General features: G+C 58.5%; 1 protein-coding gene across 1 annotated transcript in view; it reads left to right on the top strand.

Moving 5' to 3' along the window:
* Positions 1-23,851, top strand: part of LOC119107380 (protein furry) — a gene marked incomplete at its 5' end in the record, with an annotated part of 110,482 nt that overhangs the window by 83,129 nt on the left and 3,502 nt on the right. The window contains 11 exon segments of the mRNA XM_037230813.1: positions 4,002-4,169; positions 9,735-9,875; positions 10,959-11,124; positions 14,067-14,242; positions 14,578-14,652; positions 14,861-15,037; positions 19,260-19,388; positions 20,699-20,817; positions 21,545-21,683; positions 22,919-23,074; positions 23,448-23,609. Of these exon segments, the coding sequence (XP_037086708.1) occupies positions 4,002-4,169; positions 9,735-9,875; positions 10,959-11,124; positions 14,067-14,242; positions 14,578-14,652; positions 14,861-15,037; positions 19,260-19,388; positions 20,699-20,817; positions 21,545-21,683; positions 22,919-23,074; positions 23,448-23,609 (1,608 nt within the window).

Raw genomic sequence — 23,851 nt, 5'->3', positions numbered from 1 at the left:
TTTAATCTCTGTGTGACCTCCATACCTGGCCGTAGATCATTAGAATTTGTTGCAATGCTAAATTAAATTGTTCTTCTGCCAAAGAAACTTTATTACAGGTTTGTGGCTTCGTCTAATACTCCGTTGTCACATCAGATTGAACGATTACCTGGAAATGGCCTTTGCTAACGGCCACGACCTGACTGTGACCTGCCATAGGTCAGCGGACTTACAAGGTACATCCGATTTTGTGCACCAAAAGATCCATAGTTTCATTGCGTACAGCTATTCAAAGTTTGGGGCGGCCACGTCGCGCCGTTCACAAATCATCCTGCGAACCTTCGGCGGGTTAAAGTGACCCCAACTCGAGCGCATGCCACATATGCATGCAGAATGCTGATTTCGTAGGGGTCGTCCATTAGTTACACTAAATATTTTTAACAACTTGCAGCACCTGCCGCTGGTTACGGACTTGGCAGCCAAAAGTTTCAATAAGTTGGAATTCTAGCATATTGTTGATTTTATACACGAAGGCTGCTGCGGTTACACGGCATGCACCTCCGCTTTCCCACGAGCATTGGGCGTCGATTTCCCCGCTTTCTATTGCCCTGCTCTAAAGGCTCCTTAGATAGGACAATACGTGCCTGCGCGGCTGTCCTCTTGCCGAGCGTAGCAAGCGCCAACGTCCGCTGTTGTCGGCCTGCGCTCGGAAGGGCGGGGAGCGGGGAGGAGGTATGGAGGCGGGTCGCGAGGTGCCTCTGGGTCGATACGCTCCTTGCGTCTGGAAACCATAACGGAGTCGACATGAAGTTACCGTAATTGCCGCTTATTGGCCTCACTAGGCCCCAACAAAAGAAATAACCCGGTCCTGAAATGGATTTCTGTCGAACATCTCACATCCAGCTAATTTGGACCGTAATTCCTGTCCAGGTGGCGCTGCGTGACTGACGTCTACCGGCTCTGTGAGTCCGACTCCCGTCCACCAGACGAGGCCAGCTGACTGACCTCCGTCAGCACGCTATGGCCTCCGTCCGCTGAAGCTGGGACGCCATGACCTCCGTCCGCTGAAACTGGGACGCTATGACCTCCGTCCGCTGAAGCTGGGACGCTGTGACCTCCGTCCGCTGAAACTGGGACGGTATGACCTCCGTCCGCTGAAACTGGGACGCTATGACCTCTGTCCGCTGAGGCTGGGACGCTATGGCCTCCGTCCGCTGAAGCTGGGACGCTATGACCTCCGTCCGCGGAAGCTGGGGCGCCATGACCTCCGTCCGCTGAAGCTGGGACGCCACGACCTCCGTCCGCTGAAGCTGGGACGCTATGACCTCCGTCCGCTGAAGCTGGGACGCTATGACCTCCGTCCGCTGAAGCTGGGACGCTATGACCTCCGCCCGCTGAAGCTGGGACACTATGACCTCCGCCCGCTGAAGCTGGGACGCCATGACCTCCGCCCGCTGAAGCTGGGACGCCATGACCTCCGCCAGCTGAAGCTGGGACGCTATGACCTCCGCCCGCTGAAGCTGGGACGTTAGGACCTCCGCCCGCTGAAGCTGGGACGCTATGACCTCCGCCAGCTGAAGCTGGGACGCTATGACCTCCGTCCGCTGAAGCTGGGACGCCATGACCTCCGCCAGCTGAAGCTGGGACGCTATGACCTCCGCCCGCTGAAGCTGGGACGTTAGGACCTCCGCCCGCTGAAGCTGGGACGCTATGACCTCCGTCCGCTGAAGCTGGGACGCTATGACCTCCGTCCGCTGAAGCTGGGACGCTATGACCTCCGTCCGCTGAAGCTGGGACGCTATGACCTCCGTCCCGCTGAAGCTGGGACGCTATGACCTCCGCCCGATGACCTGCCGCCAGCTGAAGCTGGGACGCTATGACCTCCGCCAGCTGAAGCTGTGACGCCATGACCTCCGCCAGCTGAAGCTGGGACGCCAGGACCTCCGCCCGCTGAAGCTGGGACGTTATGACCTCCGGCTACCAAAGCTGTGACGCTATGACCTCCGCCTGCTGAAGCTGGGACGTAACAACCTCTATCTACTGAATGAGACGTTATGACCTTCGTCTACCGAAGCTGGGACGCTTTGACCTCCATCCGTTGAAACTGGGACGCTATGATGTCCGTCCGTCGAAGGTGGGGCGCCATGACCTGACTTTGTGACCGGTACTTGTTGGACCACAGGCTGACCGATCAGTCGCCCGGAGAGCAAAAGACAAGGCTTAATGTAGTGATGACACGTGCAGGCAATCCCCTGCACGTGCTGGTAATCCCCTATGATCCCCGACTGCCGACCTTTAGTTCTGTGGTTCTGTGCTGTGGTGAAAGCTTTGGTTTGGCTGGGACACCGGCTCACGATCCCCGACATCCCGTTACCTCCATCTGCATGTTGCGGATCCAGGGCAGGCAGAGAGCGTGCCCCTGCTCACAGCGCTGCGTTGCTTTCAGTTCTGTTACGGAATCGCTAGTTCTGGGCTTCTGTGACCGCTTTTGCAGCCAGTCAGTTTTTGTGGAGCCGACTTGAACCCACGTGTGCCGCATGAGGCGGAATGAACTGGCCGACTCACACTGAAAATGACCGATCACTAGATATACGAATGTAAAAGAGATCTGTGGAACTACAGAGCCACGCTCTAAAGCTCACGGAAGGTAATGTAACTGAAGAACCGTGCCAGATGTGTTCGGTTCAGGAGTCATTGTGAACAAGGACGTCACACAGAAAGAACGGGGAACGGGGACGGCGATCAGCATGAGGTCTCTGAGGGGGGGGGGAGGATTTAGTAGCTCTGCCCGACGCTGGGCTCAGCCTGAGGCACATGGCGTACAGGAGCGCTATGAACGGGGACACGTGCAGGAGGCGGCACCTGTGCCGTCTGAAAAGCTCCATTGAAGAGCGCTGCGGTGAAAATAGCATGTGTTGCTGGACACGGGCCGCAGCAGCGGATGGTCACACGTGCCGTGGAGCGATCTAAAGGGCCAAATGTGGCGATAGCACGTGCAGGCAACTGACGTCAGTTCTACGACCCGACCAGTTGGTATGCGCTAATATTGTTCCCGGCATAAGGTCGGCTGCGCTGAGTCAGGAAGCGGGTCAAAGCTCTGAACCAGAATTGCAGGAAACCTGAGAGACGTGTCCGTGGAAGTGGTCGAAGACTGGTTGCACACGTGAAGGTAAAGCCCCGCCGTGTGGCAGAGACTGGTCGCTCAGTACCACTGCTGCCCTGATGCTGAAAGCAGAAGTGTATTAAGTCTTGTCGACATCGGGCTCGTGCATGTGCGTTGGCTATGCCATGGAATGTAAGCGTTTGACATTTCATGTCGTCGACTGCGGTCCGCGGTGTGTTTGGTCCCGCTCTGGTTGCTCCCATCTGGCCCGATGCGGCCCCACCCAGTCATGTCTATTCCGGGAAGGCCCAGCATTGTCCTGGGTATATGCGGTCTGGCTCGGTTGTTCTAGCCCTATCCGGTCATGTCGTGGTCCGTGAAATACGGGCCGCTTGTGTCCTACATATCTTTATGTCCGGTGTTGTTCGATCAGGTGCCTCTCTAACTGTCTGTCCTATCCTGGCTGACTAGCTGGGGATCTGGCCATGTAGAGGGAGCTGCACCCAGCTATTTGCTTTTGTCACTTTATGTTCATTGCGAAATAAGTAATCATACCACGACGCGACACGTCTCATTCCACCACCCGCTGAGGCAAGGGCGTGGTAAGCTACTGCAAGGCAAGGACTGCTTTTTTACCGCAGACGCCACGGAGACCGCCTCGACATTTATAGTTCGTGCATGATCCTATCAATCAAATGCTCTGTAATTGTGGTATCTGCGGGATGCTGGCGGATTTACTTGAGATAAATGATGGCCTGGTCGGCAAGCTTACGTGCGGTTTTTCTGTGAAGCACCTGTTTTAAAGAATGAAAATACGTAAAAGTACGTGATCAGACATCGGAGTTCGCTGCGCACTTGTTTTCTGTGGCTGGTGCGTCACCTTCCGCTGTTTCTCATTCTCCTCGTTATTGGTCGGCAGGTGTGCATGGAGAAGAGTAAGAAGCTGGACAACCTGGCCACCGTGATGACGCTGTACTCGCGGCGCACGTTCAGCAAGGAGAGCTTCCAGTGGACCAAGTGTGTTGTCAAGTACCTGATGGACACGTACACCCACCTCAGTATCCCGGTGATGACGTTCCTGGTCGAGGTGAGCGCCGCGCCGCGCCGCGCCGAGGCGTGCGCCGCCCGCCATCGGCGCCGCGTGCCCTGCTGTCCCGCCCAGTGTGCATGCGTCCGCCAGGAGCTCCGGCAGGCCGGGTCACCGGTGTGTGCGGCGTTCGGAGCACTGGCGTGTGTCGGCGCGCGGCCGGGCGGCGGCGCTGACCTGACCCGCCTGCCCTCGGCGGCGGGCCGCGGTGCTCCGGAGCGTCGGCCGATACCGGCGGCGGCGCCAGCGCGGCCGGCATCGGTCAGCGCTGCGGCGGACGTCTGAAAGCGGCGCGGCCAGCGCGGCGGCGGCGCGCCCGATACGGCGCCATTAGGCGGCCGTGTCGGCGGCGGCCCCTGTCACGGCGGCTCGCGAGCCATTGAGTGCCGCCGCCCGGCGCTGTCAGCCCGCGCCGCTCCGGCCGCGCCCTGCCGAATGCCATGCAGACAGGCCATTGGCGCCCACTGGTGGGTCAGGAGGGGCCGCGAGACTCCCGCGTGCTCGTATGGCACCGAGACGGAGCGTAAATGGCCAGCTGTGTGATGGTGGTGACACCTCATCGCGCTGGGTGTCACAGCAGCTGGCGGGTCGCGGTCATGATGTATTGCATCCAGCTCACAGCGGCTCTGACCGGTGTCCGTGGGGCCGGGTGCGAGCGTAACGGTTACCACATGGTGGGCAGCGAACCTTAGCCTCGTCACTAGCCAGGCGATGGATACATGATTCTAACCCCGAAAGGGAATGTTCCACATTTAAAGATATTGAAGCAATTATCAGATATGTTGGAAAAAGCTCGCTTGTAACGATCGGTATACTTCAAGTGGAAAAGACTGCTCTAGACCACAAAATTGCTCCGTTTAGTAAATATGCCCCCAATGCGCCCTTGCCTGAATGCGTCATGAAATATTTGTGACGATGAGGTGCTGCCAAGCTCGCCTGGCAAAATTCCCACCCTAGCACTCACTTCACGCACTTTTATCTCCTGATAGGTGGCCGGGCGGTGCTAGAGGTGTTGCTAGACCATATGCAGTGATGCGCTCGTATTTTGGTCATGTTTTGTGCTCATGTTTGTCAGTCATTTTTAGGTGTTTACGTTTGTTGACATACTCGCTTACGGCTCTATTCTTAAAGGGAATGCTTCACATTTAAAGTATTGAAGATACGAAGAGATAGATATTAAAGGTATGAAGGTGTTGAGCTTGTTTCATATATTGTGCTGTAGAGCACAAACCGTAATCTTATTTAAACAGTCGTTCCTCTCATCCCTTTCTCGCTTCATGCTGCATCGTCGCGCCATCCCACTTGACCGGCTCAGGATGCACGCGTCAACTCTGAGAGAGCCGAAAGCCCCGTGGGAAGGGGATCTAGACCGGTCGCCCAGCGCGTCCGCGCGGGTTAAAGCTCGGCGGTTGCCCCCACCCAGGTGCATGCACGTCTGCCCCACCATTAGCCATTTTCTTTCATGCCATAGCCCTGAAATGACCATTTTTGGTCGAAAGGGCTCTAATCCAAACGACCAAACGAGTCCTTTTAGAAGCCCACAATGTTGGTTGAGCGGCAACTGACGGGCGCTCGATCTGGAAATCGTGCTCACGAACGCCAGATATGAACGTCCCAACGATCTTAGTCGTAGATAACCTTGTAACCGTGAAGTGGTCTGCATGATCTAGTCTGCATACTGTCGTGGACGTGTAGCTCAGAAATAAGGGGGTTTTATTTTTAAAGATGAGCAGAGCCGTGAACTGCATCGAGTAATCATCAGGATGGTAATTTCAGTTCCAGTCCGCCTGCAAATGTGAAACGTTCCCTTAAATGCGCGGCTTTCGAAATTGTGCGGCTGCCTTTTCACTCTCCCAAGCGCAGAGTCGACACAAACGAGGCAAATCTGATTCCGTTTTGCCCCATATTTTTCTGCCGCATATGCTACCTACGGCTGCTGCCGTCAGCTGCCCACTGTCCCGGTGTTCCGCCGCGGGACACCGGGACACCGGACCGAACCGACCTGCTGCTGGTCTCTCGAGTGCCGTCGCTGCAGAGCACAGAAGCATACCCAGCGCCGGCGGGCGAGGTTAGATGCTTGCACGCAGGCTGGGGCGCATAGAACAACTTGCTCGCTTTTGTGGAAAGCATTACGTGCGTGCTTGCTAGACATCGAGCTGCGGGGCATTCCCCGAAGGGTGGTTGTTGCCATTAATGGGGTGATCATTCGACGCGATTCTTAAGCAGCAGCATTGTTCTGCACCAGCCCACCATGCTTAGCTGCTGGCACTGATCTCCAAGCCAATGCCGGAGCTTCTTTAAGATGTGGATGGCGCTGGTGGCGTTCCCGTGTTTGGCTGCGGAATCCTCATTATGCTTTGGATTCATAGACCGCATCCGGTGTATATTAGCTCCGTGACTGTCCCGGGCATGTTGATACGACATCGAAAACTCTGGGCTCTTCTCCGCTGTCGGTGTAAAAACGGTTTCCCCTGACTGGCATCTGGGGTCGAGCGGGGCGGGCATACCCCGTGACTCTTTTTTGTTTTGGGGTTGGGGTTCGTCCAGTGGTTTCGTGGTCACTGTCTGGGCTCTTGGCTTTCTCGGGTGTCGCCGACCGGGGTGACTGGTGAGTCGTTGACTGGTGATTTGTATGAGGCATGGGGCACTGCGACTCCCCATCGACCGCGGAGCCCAGCTGAGGGACAGCCCGGTCATCTAGAGCGAGATGGCACCCCAGGGCTACCCCGGTGCTATGCGGGGCGGACGACAGCTCCCACACGGCCAGGTGTAACCGAGGAAGCCCCTCCTTTTTCTATCAGTGGTTCAGCGCCCCGTCTCCTGGCCCCTTGAAGCTATGGGTCCATGTTTGGGGATATAAAAGTAAACATTAAATATGATGAAATAAGCACACTTATGACCATCGGTATACTTCCAGGTGGAAAAGACTATTCCAGAGGACACAATTTTTCCGTTTAGTAGACATGCCCCTCAATACGTCATTGTTTGACAACGTCGTCGCACCGTCCACAGCATCGATTGAGAGCCAACTGACGGCCGTTATATCTGGAAGTCGTGCTCATGAACGACAGACATCAGCGACTCCACAATTTTATTTGTATTGGCCTTGATGACCTGTTGGCTAATGCAATGGCAAGATTTGCATCACGTTAGTATAGCACCATGGATGCCAGGGTGACCTTAAAATAGTTACCCCGAAATAGTCTGCACATCTTCGCGGACCTGTAGCTCAGAAACTAGAGTGGCTTAGCTCTAAAGAAGGGTAGGGCTTCGAACCGCACGGGATGATCTTCAAGATGGCTTTTTTAGTTCAATGTCCCATGCAAACGTGAAACATTCCCTGTAAGCCGTCGAGAGCAGTCAGGCGGAGACCAAGCTTTGCCAAACCGAAGGGCACCCGGCATGCAGCGCAGGCGACAAGCCACTTGGCCCGCGTGATGCCCCGTCCCCCTCTCCACGCCCCCAGATATACCGGCTAAAGTGGAGTGTTGGGCGCGTCGCGACTGACCCGCACGGCGCGCCCCTCAGCCGCCAGCATCAGATCAACCCGGGACGGAGGCGATTGGGGGAACGGTTCCTGATAAAGCGAGGATGAAGAGTGGTGAAAGGGCGGATTTTTTTGTACGGTGATGGGAGTGATGGTGAAGAAGCTGGCAGAACAAGAAGCTGGAGCTCACGTCCCAGCCGGGTCGCTGAAGCGAACAGCTTGTGCCGGCCACCCGTTACCGAGGCTGGCACCCGGGGGGACGCTACTCCCCCACACCGGCCGAAACCGGTGCCTTTGCAGGCTTGTGTGGGGAGGCGAAATGAAACTTAACGTTCGTGACCCGTTTTATGAACACCGCGGTAGAGATTTTAGCAACAGCAAAAAACACGTTTTTCTCAGGGTACGAAGATTTATTGCACAGTCGTTACCTTCTCCAGAGGTTGAGCATCCACGCGTTGTCCTGGGACGTGAACGTTCTGGTGCCTAGCTTTTGGGCAACTTGACATGCCTTTTGAACCACGTTGTTTCGTGATGTGCGTTTAGAAACAGTTCGCACGGTCGTTTTGGCGAACACCGACATTCGTCGCTTTGTTTCTTCTTGTGTTTGTGTTCGGTGCGTGTCTTCAAACCCGTTCGGTTTAGCTTTCTATGCTCGTGCAGCCCCCAGCACAGTTACAGTGCCGTGTATTGGATGGCGGGGTGTGAGTACCTGAAGGACTGAAATGCACGTGGTGTTTGTGTCATTTTCTTCAAGTGTGACGTTTGTGGTAGACTCGTTATAGGACCTTGGTGGCAAGAAGTGTGAAGTATCATTAAAAGTCTGTGCCTTAAAACCATTCACGTTGTGCTAAAAATCTGCCGCGTTTTACAGTCCATTTTTCGTTGTCCTGACCAAGGTGGTATCTTGCGAAAAACCTATCAATATTTGCAGACCGGCCTGACATATAGAGGAGTTGGAATGATAGTTGTAAGGTACCTACAGGATGCTACTTGGTGCAACATGAACATGAATCAATTGTGATGTCTTCGGGTACCTAGTGCACCAGCATTTCCGGGGAATGTTCTGTGTTGACGTGGCCCAATACTCCCTTTTGTCCATGTTCATTGAGGGCTCAGAGGAGAATCGAGGTGCTCCCCCGCCGGAAAGATATAAAGTGACGTCACCGCCCCGACGTCACCGCCAGGCATGGCCTCCCCCGCCGCCGAGCCGTGCTCGTCTGGAGTGTGGAGCGTGTCGCCTCAATGCCCACCAGTGTGGGGCGAGGCGGGCTGGCGCCGCGGAGGGACGCGTCCCGGGAGTCCCCGTCCCCTCGACTGGCGCCCGTGTAGCATCATCGGTGTAGCATCCGGGAGCGGACCGTCGGTGTGGGAGGCGAGTCTCGCCAGCGATATTGCGCCCGGCGCCGGCCAGCAAGTAATGAGTCCGCGGGCCGGGGAGGCCCGCGACGCCCGAGTGTTTGGCCGGGCGTGCCGTGAGCGGCTGGCGGTCGTCCGTGTCGTGCGGATGGGCCACTCAGTCGCCAGCCGCAGCCAGCGACGCCGGCCGGCGACGAGCCGCAGCCGGTTGTAGCTCGTCCTTTGCAGCCGGCTCGGAGGCCACAGCCAGCGGCGCCGGTTGTAGCTCGTCCTTTGCAGCCGGCTCGGACGGCCGCAGCCAGCAGCGCCGGTTGTAGCTCGTCCTTTGCAGCCGGCTCGGACGGCCACAGCCAGCAGCGCCGGTTGTAGCTCGTCCTTTGCAGCCGGCTCGGACGACCGCGGCCAGCGGCGCCGGTTGTAGCTCGTCCTTCACAGCCGGCTTGGACGGCCGCAGCCAGCGGCGCCGGTTGTAGCTCGTCCTTCACACCCGGCTCAGACGGCCCCAGCCAGCGGCACCGGTTGCGGCGCGTCCTTCACAGCCGGCTCGGACGTAGGCTGGGTCTAATAGCAGCAGTACCATGCATTGTAAGCCGTGTGACGTCTGTACTCAGGCTTGTCGTATTGGGGCTGAGCGCCGGAGCGGACAGAACCAGTCAGCCTGTCGGGCTGAGCGCTCGGGCCGGCCGTAGTTTGGGCTGACTGGCCCTCCTCCGCCGCCGCAGGTGCTGGAGAAGGGGCCGCCGTTCGTGCAGCAGCCGATCCTGAACGTGCTGCACTGCCTGTTGCACTACATGGACCTGGGCCAGACGGCCAACCAGCCCATCAACGCCGACCTGCTGCGCTCGATCGCCCGTTACGCGCAGGTTGGCAGCCGGCCTGCCCGGCGACGATGCGCCAGTCGCACTCTCCGCGCCACCAGCCGGCGGCCAGCTCGCCGCCCGCCTCAGCTCAGATTGGCAAACTGGGCGGCTCGTTAGGCGTTCGATGGCGGCCGTTCTGGCCGCCGGATAGGCAGCGGCGCCGAAACAGCCTAACGACGTCTCTCCATCCGCCTCGGTTTCGTCAGCTCTGGCTGGACCGCGTTGCCCGCCTCATTGGTGGCTGTTGTCCCTGTTTCTCAGTATTCACCTCATTCTCCCATTCACGGCATTGACTGATAATGATATAAACTGAGAAAGGGGATCCTGGTTGACGCAAACTGACCTAATGGGCAAAGCGTCCTCAACCCCTTCCCTCTCCCTCATTGTCAGTGTCATTGATGTTACCGCCAGCAGCCTGCGCTTGCGTCGCTATTTTTATGTTGTCGTTATTGTAATCACCAGTAAGACTTCCTTTTGGTTCAGCAAAGGCCAAGTGAGGTTCTCACTGAAGTTTGTCGTCACGCGAGATGATACCAAAACTTAATTGAATTAGCTGGACACCCATTAATAATATGGAGATTGGTCGTATGTTTGGACATGTCCCGTGCGCCCTTGTGGAGCAGCAGGCACAGAGATGTGCCGACGTAGTGTTCTCGCGCTGGCTCACTAACAGCATGGAGTCCGAATAGCTGGTTTCGGTTCCACATCTTAACCTGGATGATATGGATGATAGGATATCTGTGTCACTGCTCAGGTTGTGTGCTGGCCCTGACCCGTGTCACTGGAGTACCTGACCCGTATCACTGGAGTACCTGACCCGTGTCACTGGAGTACCTGGCCCGTATCACTGGAGTACCTGACCCGTATCACTGGAGTACCTGACCCGTATCACTGGAGTACCTGGCCCGTATCACTGGAGTACCTGACCCGTATCACTGGAGTACCTGCCCCGTATCACTGGAGTACCTGACCCATGTCACTGTCAGTCCCGTGTCCTGGCTGTTTCTGTCAGCGTCTTGTTTTGACCCTGACCTGTCACTGGACGCGCCGCCAAGGCCGTGCCGTGACCGTGGCCTGCTCTACCAGCAGGGGCAACACTGGCGCGAAGCGCTGCGTATTCTCAAGCTGGCTGTGACCCAATGCTCGACGCTGGCGGCGGCGCCGACCAGCGGCCTGGCGCAGGCCGCCGACGGCTCCGGCATCCACGTGTCGTTCGTCGAGGCCGAGCTGGTGGCCAAGAAAGAGCTGCCTGGTGAGATCCGAACCCGGTCGCTGTGAGCCGACCCTGGTGGTGGCCGCTGCACCTGCTCGCCTCTAGCCGCCGACGCCGGTGGCAAGCGATGTTGCGGTGCGGTGGCAAGTCGTGTGCGAGTGATAACAGTCGTCGGGTACATTTGGCCACGCGCCCAAGAGCAGCAACGAGTCGTAGATGATGTGGCGCCGTAGTGGTGGCTGCAGCATTCCGCGGCAACTTTTTACGTGGGTGAGGAATTACCACGCTGAGACGCAAGCAGATTACCAAAGGTGCCGCGTTGCAAAGCTTCTTTACGTCGCCGCAGAGTTTGTTTATAGACACACACTCCGAGGACTGTGTGTCTTGGTGGCGGAAACGGTGTCGTCAATCCCCATGCGCCGCAAAGTTTAGTGCCTTCTTTTGGGCGCCTGAAAGCTTTTCGTGATTCGGCAGAGGACTGAAGAAAGCCTTCCCTTCAGATCAGTTCAAAACAAGAAAGAAAACTACGCATTGCTGCATGTGGAGGGAAATATTGCTGTGTAAGCCCCCGGTGATAACTTTGCAACTCAGTGGCCTGGCCTAACGTCGATAAATGTCTTCGACCAGGATCAGTCGACTTTATCATTCGTCAGACATGGAAAATGTAGTGTAAATACCTGGCACGCCGCGGACAATGATGATCAGATGGTCGGCGATCATCTCAGTCAACATCTGGTCAGTTGGCTCCTAGTCAGGACTGTTGATGATGTGATATAAGAGAGTCTCGGTCGGGTCCACGTGCGTAGGTGTCTTGATGAGTTGCAACAGGCTAAGGTCTTTCAAAACAGGGCTGAAACGACGCACACCAGGACCGTCCGCCTCTAAAAGGTCTATGTATACATATATAGGTCTATGTATACATATATATATATATATATATATATATATATATATATATATATATATGTGTGTGTGTGGGTGTGCGTGTGGGTGTGGGTGTGGGTGTGTGGGTGTGTGTGTGTGGGTGTGTATGTGTATGTATGTATGTATGTATGTATGTATGTATATACATCAGCCAGGCAGAAGGCCGCCTTGCCCAGGCTCACAGCAGCACTTAGTTGGTTATATAAGTCAGCCAAACCGTCTGGTACCGGCTGAGATGGTGGACGTTAGATGACGTCAACACAATGATGACAGCAAGAGAACGGTGTCCCCGCCCGAGATCGGCACCCAGAACAACTCGTAGGCACATTCGGTGCTCGTAATTGGAAGAAGGCTTATAGCGAGGTTTTCCCGACACACGATGGCAACACTACCACCTCGGGTCTCAACGGGGCGGTCTCGATGCACCAGTCTATAACCGGGGAATGCCAGTATTTTGTCCGTGGCAAGAACTGATAGCCACGTCTCAGTGGCACACATATGCCAAGGTTTTGCTCGCCAAGAGTATGGAGCACGGGGTCCATCATAGATACCAATGACCGGACATTCGAGTGACCGATGACCAGTTCATGTACGGGTTAACTACAGTCAGTGGTCTTACTGCGGTTGGAAAGGTGATAGGTCTGATGAAGGCTGAGCCGGAACAACGCACGGTTCAACGGGCGCCCGGTCGAGTCCCTCGGAACAGGCTCAGGTCCTGGCGAGCATTTAAATCATCTTTGCAGGTTACGTAGGCACGGAGTATATTGTAGAGCAGCATATTGCTCACTGCATAGTTCTTTTTAACCCAAGTCATGTATGCATCCCAGGACGACACCGTTGTCCACTACGCTGACGATGCGTATTTCTGATTCCAGTAAATGGCGCTAGCGTATGCCGAGGAAACGCACATTGTTCGCAGCACTGAGATTGCGTTCGCGTTGTTCGTGGGAACGCGTTGGGACCAGTGTTATGTCTGTCATGAGGCTAAACCATCCTGTCTGTTCTGTGGGACCGCCGCTGCGAGACGCCCGTAGCGAGGAGACTGCATTTGGGCAGCTCGGCTTGCGTTTGGGTTGAGCTGCAATGGTATGTGCGTTGTTGCTGCTCTACATTGGCCGCACCACAAGGCTTCAGTTGTGTCAAGTTGTGTCTTCAGTCAAGACAGATTGCACCGCCGAGGGGACGTCATTGCCACGGGTGGCCGCGGGGCTGTACGTTCAGCCCGCCACAGACTGGAGTGGGGCAGTCGGTAAAGTGTCTGCCACCCGCCTCAGACGGGATCGGGGGGAGTTAGCAGAGTGTCTGCCACCCGCCTCAGCCGGGATCGGGGGACTCGGCAGAGTGTGTGCTACCCGCCTCAGACGGGATCGGGGGACTCGGCAGAGTGTGTGCTACCCGCCTCAGACGGGATCGGGGGGAGTTGGTAGAGTGTCTGCCACCCGCCTCAGACGGGATCGGGGGACTCGGCAGAGTGTGTGCTAACCCGCCTCAGACGGGATCGGGGGGAGTCGACAGAGTGTCTGCCACCCGCCTCAGACGGGATCGGGGGGAGTTGGTAGAGTGTCTGCCACCCGCCTCAGACGGGATCGGGGGACTCGGCAGAGTGTGTGCTACCCGCCTCAGACGGGATCGGGGGGAGTCGACAGAGTGTCTGCCACCCGCCTCAGACGGGATCGGGGGGAGTCGACAGAGTGTCTGCCACCCGCCTCAGACGGGATCGGGGGGAGTTGGTAGAGTGTCTGCCACCCGCCTCAGACGGGATCGGGGGGAGTCGACAGAGTGTCTGCCACCCGCCTCAGACGGGATCGGGGGGAGTTGGTAGAGTGTCTGCCACCCGCCTCAGACGGGGTCGGGGGAGTCGGCAGAGTGTCTGCCACCCGCCTCAGACGGGATCAGGGGGGTCGGCAGTGTCTGCCACCCGCCTCAGACGGGATCGGGGGGAGTCGGCAGAGTGTCTGCCATCTGACAGCGCTCGGTGACGCGCGTGTCCCCCGGCTGAGCGCCACGTCAGCGGCCGGGACCTCCCGCAGTGACGCTCGTGCCGGCCGCGCCCGCAGGCCGCACCATGGAGTTCACGTTCGACGTGTCTCAGACGCCCATCATAGGACGACGCGTGACCAAGCCGAGCGCCGAGCCGGCCGCCAAGGAGGAGAGCGCGTCCCCTCGCCGCTCCGTCTCCACCCTGCTGGCGGACGTGACCAGCGGCGGCTGGAAGCGGCCCTGGCTGTCCCAGGTCGGGCTGGGTGCCGCGCCGCGGCCGGGCTCGCCGCCGACAGTGGCGGACCGACGTCCGCCGCCGCTCGGCGCCTCTGGGGCGTGCTGGGGTTTGTGACTGCTGGAGCCCGGGTGCCCTGTCTGAGTTACCGTTGCTTGTTGCTGTAGTGCAGCGTGCTGTGCTGGGGAGACGTCCCGGTCAGATCTGGAGCCAGATGGTGAGGCGGTGCGAGGCTGGACTGGCTGGGTGTGGCTCGCTCTGTGTGCCGCGTGGCCCGTTGTTGACGCTGCCGCTGGGACCCGTACGCCGACGGCCGTGTCGCCCGATGCTCACCGAATTCGGCCCGGTTACAGAGTCGCACGCGCGACCGCCTGCTGAACCTGCTCATCAGCTGCGGCACGCGAGTCGGCCTGCCCAAGAGTCCGTCGGTGAGTGGGAGTGACCAGCGGGTGTGGGGGGGGGGGGGGGGAGGCAGGGGGGCTTTCGCTGAACATGGCCAGTATGATTTTTTCATCTAACGTATCGATGTAACGAAACCTGTCGTTTGTGACACGTGACAAGCTGCTGACTGTGACCACGGCGTAACTTGCGGAAGGGCATCCATGGATGATAATCATGATGCCGTGTGGCGCGCAGGTGATCTTCAGCCAGACGTCGGACATGCTGGAGCGCCAGTCGTCGATGGCCTCGTCGACGGAGGAGGTGTCCGGCGTGCCGCACGAGTCGGCCGAGTCGCTGGACGAGCACGAGGCGCAGCAGTTCGGCGTCATCCGCGAGTTCGATTTCCTCGAGTACGAGCTGGAGAGCCAGGAGGTAAGCGCGCTACACTCGGCCGCGCTCGTGCTGGACTGTGTCTCACTGTATTTTACAAGGCCATTGTTCCGCTCAGTGGAGATTTAGCTGGAGGTGGTCTCCAGCTCGCAGGGCAGCCGGCGATCGATCGCGTGGGCACGGCGGGCGGCAAAACGACCTGCCAGATTCGGCGGGCCGTGTCGCGGGTGTGTCTGCGCACAGGCTCGAGCCGTGGATATGGGATGTTTGAATATTGTCCACTTGCATTTCGGTAACGATTTCAGATTCCTACAGGTGCTTGATGGATCACATAAGTTTTACTTTTCATGCGTCACACGTCAGCTGTTGCGTGCGACTTAGACGCGTACATAGCGTTTTCATCCCATTGAAAATTCGCAAGATGTAGCGCAGAAGTTTTAAGATCGGTAAGTATACGGCGAAACAACGGAATATAAAGCAACTAGCTGTTTGTCGTAGGTCAAATTACTGTTTGTATGATTTAGCAGTTATTTTCCCAGCGTATATAATTTACCCGGTGGCGAGGTGCAAACCAAACTGGTTGTCCGGAATGACCTCGATATATTTCCAAGGCCTGACAAGCCGTGGGAAATTAGTTTGTTCCCGGGACCTTTGAATGAATTGAGGAAGACTTTCCATAAGAGCTCATAAAATGGCGATGTTTCTTCTCATCACCCAAAAGTACACTCGATCCTGACACCCTGCACTAGCCATCAGCTGGTGACGTGACCGGTTAGCTTGTCTGAAAACCAGCAAGCCGTATTGAGCGTCAGTCAGCAAACAACAACACGCTAAATTTGTATTCCGTACATTTGGTGCATAGCTTGTATTGGCTGCGTGTTCACCCATCTGTTACCGCATCTGTAAATGTGAGCTTACCACCCGATGGTGACCAATCAGGGAAGTAAACTAATCGTACCCTTGGATTAAAGTAGACTTTGCGGTGGGAGTCTACGCGTAGGGTAGCACCGCTTACGAGGCTCTCAGATGTTTACTGTCCAGTTTTGGGGGGCAAGTATTTGTGGCACATGACCAATCTGACAGGGTTTGACACGGGAGGCAGGCCATTATTTGCCGAAAACGAACAAGTACAGAAAGCCAATAGTTTGCCACTGTTGAATGCCGACTGCTACCGTTCGGGGCGGCACTGTACCAGCCCGGGGAGCTAGGCGCCGAACTGTTGGCTTTCGTGACGTCTGGTCTGGCTGGCGGGCGCGCTATAGCGCGGCGGACGGAGGTGCGGCCCGGGCAGCCGGCCTGGCCACGTGTGACACCGGAGCCCAGACGGGCCACGCTCAGCGCCGCCGCCCCGTGAGACTGGACATCCGTCGACCGCGGCGCCGTCGCCAGGCCTGGCGTGTGACACCGGAGCTCAGACGGGTCACGCTCAGCGCCGCCGCCCCGTGAGACTGGACATCCGTCGACCGCGGCGCCGTCGCCAGGCCTGGCGTGTGACACCGGAGCTCAGACGGGCCACGCTCAGCGCCGCCGCCCCGTGAGACTGGACATCCGTCGACCGCGGCGCCGCCGCCAGGCCTGGCGTGTGACACCGGAGCTCAGACGGGTCACGCTCAGCGCCGCCGCCCCGTGAGACTGGACATCCGTCGACCGCGGCGCCGTCGCCTGGCCACGTGTGACACCGGAGCTCAGACGGATCACGCTCGGCGCCGCCGCCCCGTGAGACTGGACATCCGTCGACCGCGGCGCCGTCGCCAGGCCTGCCGTGTGACACCGGAGCTCAGACGGGTCACGCTCGGCGCCGCCGCCCCGTGAGACTGGACGTCTGTCGACCGCGGCGCCGTCGCCTGGCCACGTGTGACACCGGAGCTCAGACGGGTCACGCTCGGCGCCGCCGCCCCGTGAGACTGGACGTCTGTCGACCGCGGCGCCGTCGCCAGGCCTGCCGTGTGCCGGCTTGTCACCTTTGAACGCCCACCGCACCACTCCTGTGGCCGTTTGATGAACGCGGACGCGGGACAGATATTCGGGGCTCCCTGGGTGGATTGCGTCATCTGTTTCAGTGGAGGCGCGCGCTCCAATATTCCGTGGCGTTTGTGTGATGTGACAACCGTGATGTGTGCGAGTCACCGGGCGTGTTTGCGACAATAGCGAAGATTTAGAGGCTTTAATCTTGGCCGCCGCATGGTTCCGTTCGTATTGAGGCGGCCGCTGGTCGATCGCGGGGCCTACAGTCGCATGGCGGGCAACCTGGGTGGCAGCGCTGACTGGACGACGCAACCTGGACGACTCGGGCGGCGGCAGCGAGCGGTCTCTGTGTCTCCTCCCGTCGCTTTTTCATGGGCTGAAGCGGCGTGCACGTGACGAACGCAATCAGCACGGGATGGGCGATGGTCTCCCACTGACAGCCGCGACTCCAGTTCAGGGGTTTCGCTGTCGTGTTGACAATGGTCGCTAGTGAAGGCCGTTGCCAGCCGCCTATAATCCGCTGGGTCGGCTGATTGCTGTCGTTAGGTACACCTGTTGCCGGAGTGGGAACTGTGAGTTCCTGTCTTTTATCAAGGCGTGACGTCATATATAAAAGTGTGACGCACCAGCTCGTGGTCCCCACCCCCACCTCCCGGCTAGTTGGGGAATAGTTTTGGTTTATGGTTGCCATTTCGAACGCAATGTGGTTCTCGTGCGGTCGTGTGGCTGACATATGTGGCTCAGTGTCGTCAGGGATCGGGGCGGCGCCACTCACAGTCGCCCGTTCACGGTCTCGAGTAGGTGGAAAAATATCGTTGGAATTTCTCGAACGTCGCTTCGATGGCTGAGCCGCCGGGGTCAGATCTCGGAGGCACGGGACGGCGCGCCGTGCGGCAACGGACGGGTCCCGAGGCACGGCAGCAGGACTGCGGTCGGACCGCGGCTCCTGCGGCAGCAGGTGCAGCCGGACCGCAGCTCCGGTGGCAGCAGGGCTGCAGCTGAGCCGCGGCTCCGGCGGCAGCAGGCAATCGCGCCGTGCCGCCGCCGGCGCTGGGGAGCTCTCATGGTCTGACCTTTCTGAACGATTCACCTCGGCCCCGTCACGACTGCCGTCAGGGTCGCAAATGTCAATTGGATCGCATAATTACTCTTGGTGGTCTTCTGCGAGAGAAGAACTGTAAGTGGTTTGACACCGATAATATATCGAGTGCGCCGATGCACACGACACTAATGCTGGTTCAAACGTGGCCCAGGCCCAACTCTCTGACTCTTCTGTGGCAGTAAGCGTATGCGGTTGTCATCCTGCAATGCTTGACTTCCAATCAGGCCACCATCAAGCACTTTTCGCACCGTGCCTACTCACACCGTCACACCACCGTACTCAAAGACGTCGACGTCTCTTTTGGGCACGTTTATGAAGGTCTGATATTTGTTTGTTCGCCTGACACCTGCGTTTGACTATGAAACAACTGCATAGTTCGTCGCATGTACCTGGACAAAGCATTGCAAAACTGAGATACGTTGGAAGTCACTGCTACCGATGCAGCCTCACGGCGTGTGGCGACAGCAGGTGGTACAGCCATGCTTTGGTGGACCATGGGCGTGGTGGTTTATCAGCCAAGGGTGCGTTCGGCGGCATACCAAACGCTGGCCCAACGACAGGCCTGGCGCGCAGCCCGAGCGGGCGACCAGCCCAGCTGGCCCCCGCTGAAGGCGTCAGTTGACCCAGAGACTCGCTTGCGTCACATCTGTATTGGCCTCCCTTTCTTTAAACAGGGCCGAGAAGTATACGATTTATGCGCAGTATCGAAGGCGCAGTTGTCGGTGGTGGCATTTCGTTCGTCGTGACGGACCATACGTTGATGTCACGCCTCTGCGTTTGGAGACTGAGAGAGTGTGCGCTGTCGGGTTTTCAGGCGCAGCGATAGGGATAGTGCTGGTCTGCTGACGGTATTGGCAGGACGTTGTTCATAGGAGGATGGCATGCTGTGTAACGAAAATGAGGGCGAATGCCGTAAGGGTGTGACTTGCCGTCCCGTCCGCCCGGGTAAGAGTGTAACCTGTCGTCCTGGTGACATTTAGTGTCGACGTAGTGGAGCGGGCGATGGTTGCCTGTATGATACCAGCGGCTTGGTATGTGCGCGGGCGGAGCCCGTGGTGGTCTAGCAAGGTTGCGGGATTGGTAATAGCTGGCAGACGTTTCACGCTTTTCACTGTGTGTGCGCGAACCATGTTGTGGTTGTCGTGCTCTAAACCGTCTGCCGTACGCCTGCCACTGCTGACCTGACTGACCCGGCAGGGCGAGAGTCTGGACAACTTTAACTGGGGCGTGCGGCGCCGCTCGCTGGGGAACCTGGAGCCGGAGGAGGCGGCCGCGCCGCCGGCTGACTCGTCGCTGCTCTCGCCGCGCCACCTGGTGCCGGGCAAGGTGAGCATGACTCCGCCGTCGTCCGGCCCCACAGGCGCGCCGTGTCCGCACGCTCGGGCTGCCAGCTGGCGGCCGCCGCTTGTGCGGCTTGTCACAGAAGCAGTTGGCATGTGGCAGTCTGGACAAGCTGTTTGATTTTAGACGCTTTGTGGTGCTGCGGCGTCTGTGATAGATTGAATAAGCGCATTTTGTCGATTATTGCCACTGGAGTGCTGAGGTGAAACTTGTATGTGTAACTGGTGCTTACGATGGTTAGTGCTACGGTTTAGGGTTAGTTATGTAATATCGTTAGCCATCTAGTACCAGCACTACCACCACTAAGTGTGCCGACAGGGATGCGCGGTGCCAATTACTGGCCGTGCCTTGGTCGCATCTTGTTTGGTTGGAGCGCCCTTCAGCGGTTCCGGTTCATTGGTCGGATGGTCGCTCAAGAGGGACATTTTGGTTCGGTCTGTTCCGTTCGTAGGTAGATGAATGGGTATAGCTCGGTTTGCATCCAGCGTGGCTGACTGCCCGCCCCGCCCCGCCCCGCCACTCCCGGACCCTGGCGCGCCGCTGTTCCTGACTGGCTCGTACACAGCTCCTATCCTGGTCCTGACCTCCCTCCGGCTTCGGTCCTGATTCTGATCCAGCTCCACAGGTTACCCTGACTTGACTCCAGACCTGATCTGCCGTGGTTTGATTCTGACCCTGGCCCTGACGTCGCTCCTACCATGACCCTGTCCTGGCTGCTGGCCTGACCTCGATCTGATCCGGTGCCGGCCCTGGCCCTGGCCCTGACGCCGCTCCTACCGTGACCCTGTCCTGGCTGCTGGCCTGACCTTGATCTGACCCGGTGCCGGCCCTGGCCCTGACCCTGGCCCTGACGTTGCTCCTACCGTGACCCTGTCCTGGCTGCTGGCCTGACCTCGATCTGATCCGGTGCCGGCCCCTGGCCCTGGCCCTGACGCCGCTCCTACCGTGACCCTGTCCTGGCTGCTGGCCTGACCTTGATCTGACCCGGTGCCGGCCCTGGCCCTGACCCTGGCCCTGACGTCGCTCCTACCGTGACCCTGTCCTGGCTGCTGGCCTGACCTCGATCTGACCCGGTGCCGGCCCTGACCCTGGCCCTGACGTCGCTTCTACCGTGACCCTGTCCTGGCTGCTGGCCTGACCTCGATCTGACCTGGTGCCGGCCCTGGCCCTGACCCTGGCCCTGACGTCGCTCCCATCGTGACCCTCTCCTGGCTGCTGGCCTGACCTTGATCTGACCCGGTGCCGGCCCTGACCCTGGCCCTGACCGTCGTGGGGCTCCGGCCTGCTGTCGGCAGACGGTGCTGCATGACGAGTCGTCGGACGATGACGGCGGCAGCGTGTCCCCGCTGGACGACGTGGCCTCGTTCGAGTCGGCCTCATCGGTTGCCGGTGCCACCATCTTCGCACCGGACAGGTGGGGCGCGTGTGGGCCGCATTCCATCGCACCAGACGCCTGTGGGCCGGTCTTTATCACACCAGGCGCCTGTGGGTCGGGCCCGTCACATGTAGTTCTGGGACAGACCAGAAGTTTGTCCTGGTCATGGTCGAGACGATGTGACATTAGGATCGGGCCGGGTCGCGTGCCAAAACAAGATGAAAGCGGATCGTCGATGACTGCCTGTTGGTGCTGATGCTCTTTTCCCGTATATTTTGCTTCAGCCACCGTGCGGCTACGTGTGACGGGTCTAGATACATAACGCGCTCTTGTTCGGCTAGAATGCGGACCGTAGCAACTCCGTCGTACATTGGTCTGTTGAAATATTCCGCAGACCTACCTCTGTCGTGTAGCATGCTGAAAATTTGCGAAAAGGTTGGTTTCATACTCGATTATTTCGCTTGATTAACCGCACAGCACGGCGCAAAATTGGCACATTGGTGGGGCTTGCCGCGGTGAATGTGGCCGCTGGTCGGTATGCACTGCTCGTGTGTCGCGCTCAGCGCGTGCTGAATACAACATACGGCCGCGTTGTGCCATAAATAGGCCGAGAGTGGGTGGACTGCCCGGCTGGGGCCTCATGGCTTGGCGGCGCTCGGTCGCCGCCGCGGTCCGGGCCGGCGGCGTCCCGAGCACCGGCCGGCGGGCGGAGGGGGCGGGGCGTGACGGGCGTGACGGGCGTGACGGGCGTGACGCTCACCGGCAGTCTGCTGGCGCGCGAGCGCCGCTCGTCCGGCTCTTCCCAGTCGTCCAGCACGCCCAGCGATGGCAGCCACGACAACGCCGCCGACCTGACGCCCTGCAACGCCTCGCCGCGCTTCGGCCACCTGCTGGCCGACTTCGCGGTGAGTCGGCGGGGCCGCGCGGCGGCTGCGGGCGCGGGGGCGTGGCAGCCGGGGGGAGTGGGTGGCACGGGCCTTGTGTGATCCGATGCGGGGTCCAGGTGTCGGTGATTTTGGCTGCTCCTTACGCTCCATAAGCTGTGCGAAGTTGTGACATCGGTGCGAGCCCTTTCAAAGGCTGGTGCCTCTGTCGCGTACCATTGCTGGGGCAGTAAGTTACGTCGGTGTTAGGGTTAGGTGGGCCGATGCAAAGGAGACAGGACCGGCACTATTTCTGCTCCGGTAAGCCAGCCGAAAGTCATTTTCAAAATCGTGCTAGAACAAATGCCACTTTGTTTTGGAAATATACCAGTGGAAAAGTGTGGACGTAGGTGTAGAAGGGGCAATGTGGGGTCTCAATTACCGTATCAATGTGCACAAAGCGTGGCCGTTGGTCTGTTACCACTCCCCAGCATTGTTGGGGCATTGCACACATATTGGCTGCAATTTTCTCGATGTGACAATTCGCTGCAGAAACCGGCAGATCGTCACAACCAAGCAGGGTGGCCGGCCGTTTCGGCGTCATCTCTAGTGGCGTTTCCCGCGAAGAATTAATTTTATCCCAGCACTGTACTTAAAGGCAATGTTTCACATTTGAAGGTATTGAAACAAACATCATTGTTATGAGATAAGCTCACTTATAGCTATTGGTATACTTTTAACTGGAAGGCTGCTTAAGACAACAAAATTTCTACGTTTAGTAAATGTGCTCCTCAATGCGTCTTTGTGTGAATGCGCCGTGGAACGTTTGTGTGACGTTAGAGGTGCTGCGAAACTTATTGTATTGTATAGGACTAAACGTGTTTGATGTTCGAATCTTGCGCTACCTGCACAACATTTGTTGAGAGCTAATTGAAGTCCGTTGTGCCTGAAAATAGTCTGCACGAAGTCGTCTGCGCGTCTTTGCGGGCGGGAAACTCGGAAAATAGTGTTTTATATTTTAAGAAGGTCCGATTTATGAACTGCACTGAATGGCCTTTGAACCGGACCATTTCAGTTCAAACGTCATACAACTATGGCACACCGCCTTTAAGCTTGCAGGCTCCATTGTTCGCGCTCCCGCTTGTGACCTGCGGCCGCTGTCGCCGTGTCCGCGGGCAGTGGTGGCGTGCAGCGCGATGCTGCTGACTGGGTCAGTCGGTGCCCGGTGCGCCGGTTAGTGGCAGTGGGCGACCGTGACGCCGCCAACCGGCCGGCAGGAGGCGGCCGGCGTCCGCCACACGGACAGGGAGCAGGAGTGGCACCGGCAGGTGTCGGCGCTCGTGTCGGACGGCGCGCCACCGGCCGTCGCCGCCTCGGCCGTGCTGCTGCTCTGCAAGCTGCTGGCCGACATGCAACTATCGTTCGTGCTGGCGGCCGAGGAGAGCTGCCAGCAGCTGGCGGCGCTGGAGGCGGCACGGCCGCTCTGTCGCGTGCTGCAGGTGCGTGCGCCCGCTTCCCCGGCCGGCGCTGACAGGCAGGGCCGTGGCCGCCCTCTGCAGGCCTGTACGGTAATATGCTGTGCATCCCTGCTGCGTCAGCCGATGCGCCTACTTAGGCAGTGACTATCCTATCATCCCCCTGATTAAACGGCTTTGGAAGAATGCCGTGTGGGCTACAATAGGATATTAACGGCAGATCCGCACGGAGTAGGCGAAGCGGCCCGGTTGGAGGTGGCGTGTTCAGGTGTCAGCCCACCGGGCAGCGGGGCCTGACCCGTCTGACGGCCGCCGCTCCCCACCGCCCCAGCAGACGGTGGTGTCGACGCTGCGCGAGCTGCGACTGCCGCACGTGTACGCCAGCGGCCAGCTGCTCTCGACGCTGGGCGTGCTGCCGCGCCTGCGCTTCACCTTCCTCGAACTGCAGGAACACCTAGAGGGCTACCAGCAGCGACGCGACCAACTGCTGCGGGTCAGTATTCACCAGCTGCTGCTGGTCATTGTGCACCAGCTGCTGCTGGTCAGTGTGCACCAGCTGCTGCTGGTCAGTATACACCAGCTGCTGCTAGTCAGTACACACCACCTGCTGCTGGTCAGTGTACACCAGCTGCTGCTGGTCAGTATGCAGCAGCTGCTGCTGGTCAGTGCACACCAGCTGCTGCTGGTCAGTATGCACCAGCTGCTGCCGGTCAGTATACACCAGCTGTCGCCTAT

This window comes from Pollicipes pollicipes, unplaced genomic scaffold (genome assembly GCF_011947565.3).
Source record: "Pollicipes pollicipes isolate AB1234 unplaced genomic scaffold, Ppol_2.1 Scaffold_6686;HRSCAF=7923_pilon_pilon_pilon, whole genome shotgun sequence".
NCBI lineage: Eukaryota > Metazoa > Arthropoda > Thecostraca > Pollicipedomorpha > Pollicipedidae > Pollicipes > Pollicipes pollicipes.
The sequence above is the reverse complement of the archived record's forward strand: the minus strand, read 5'-3'. Positions and strand labels throughout refer to the sequence as shown.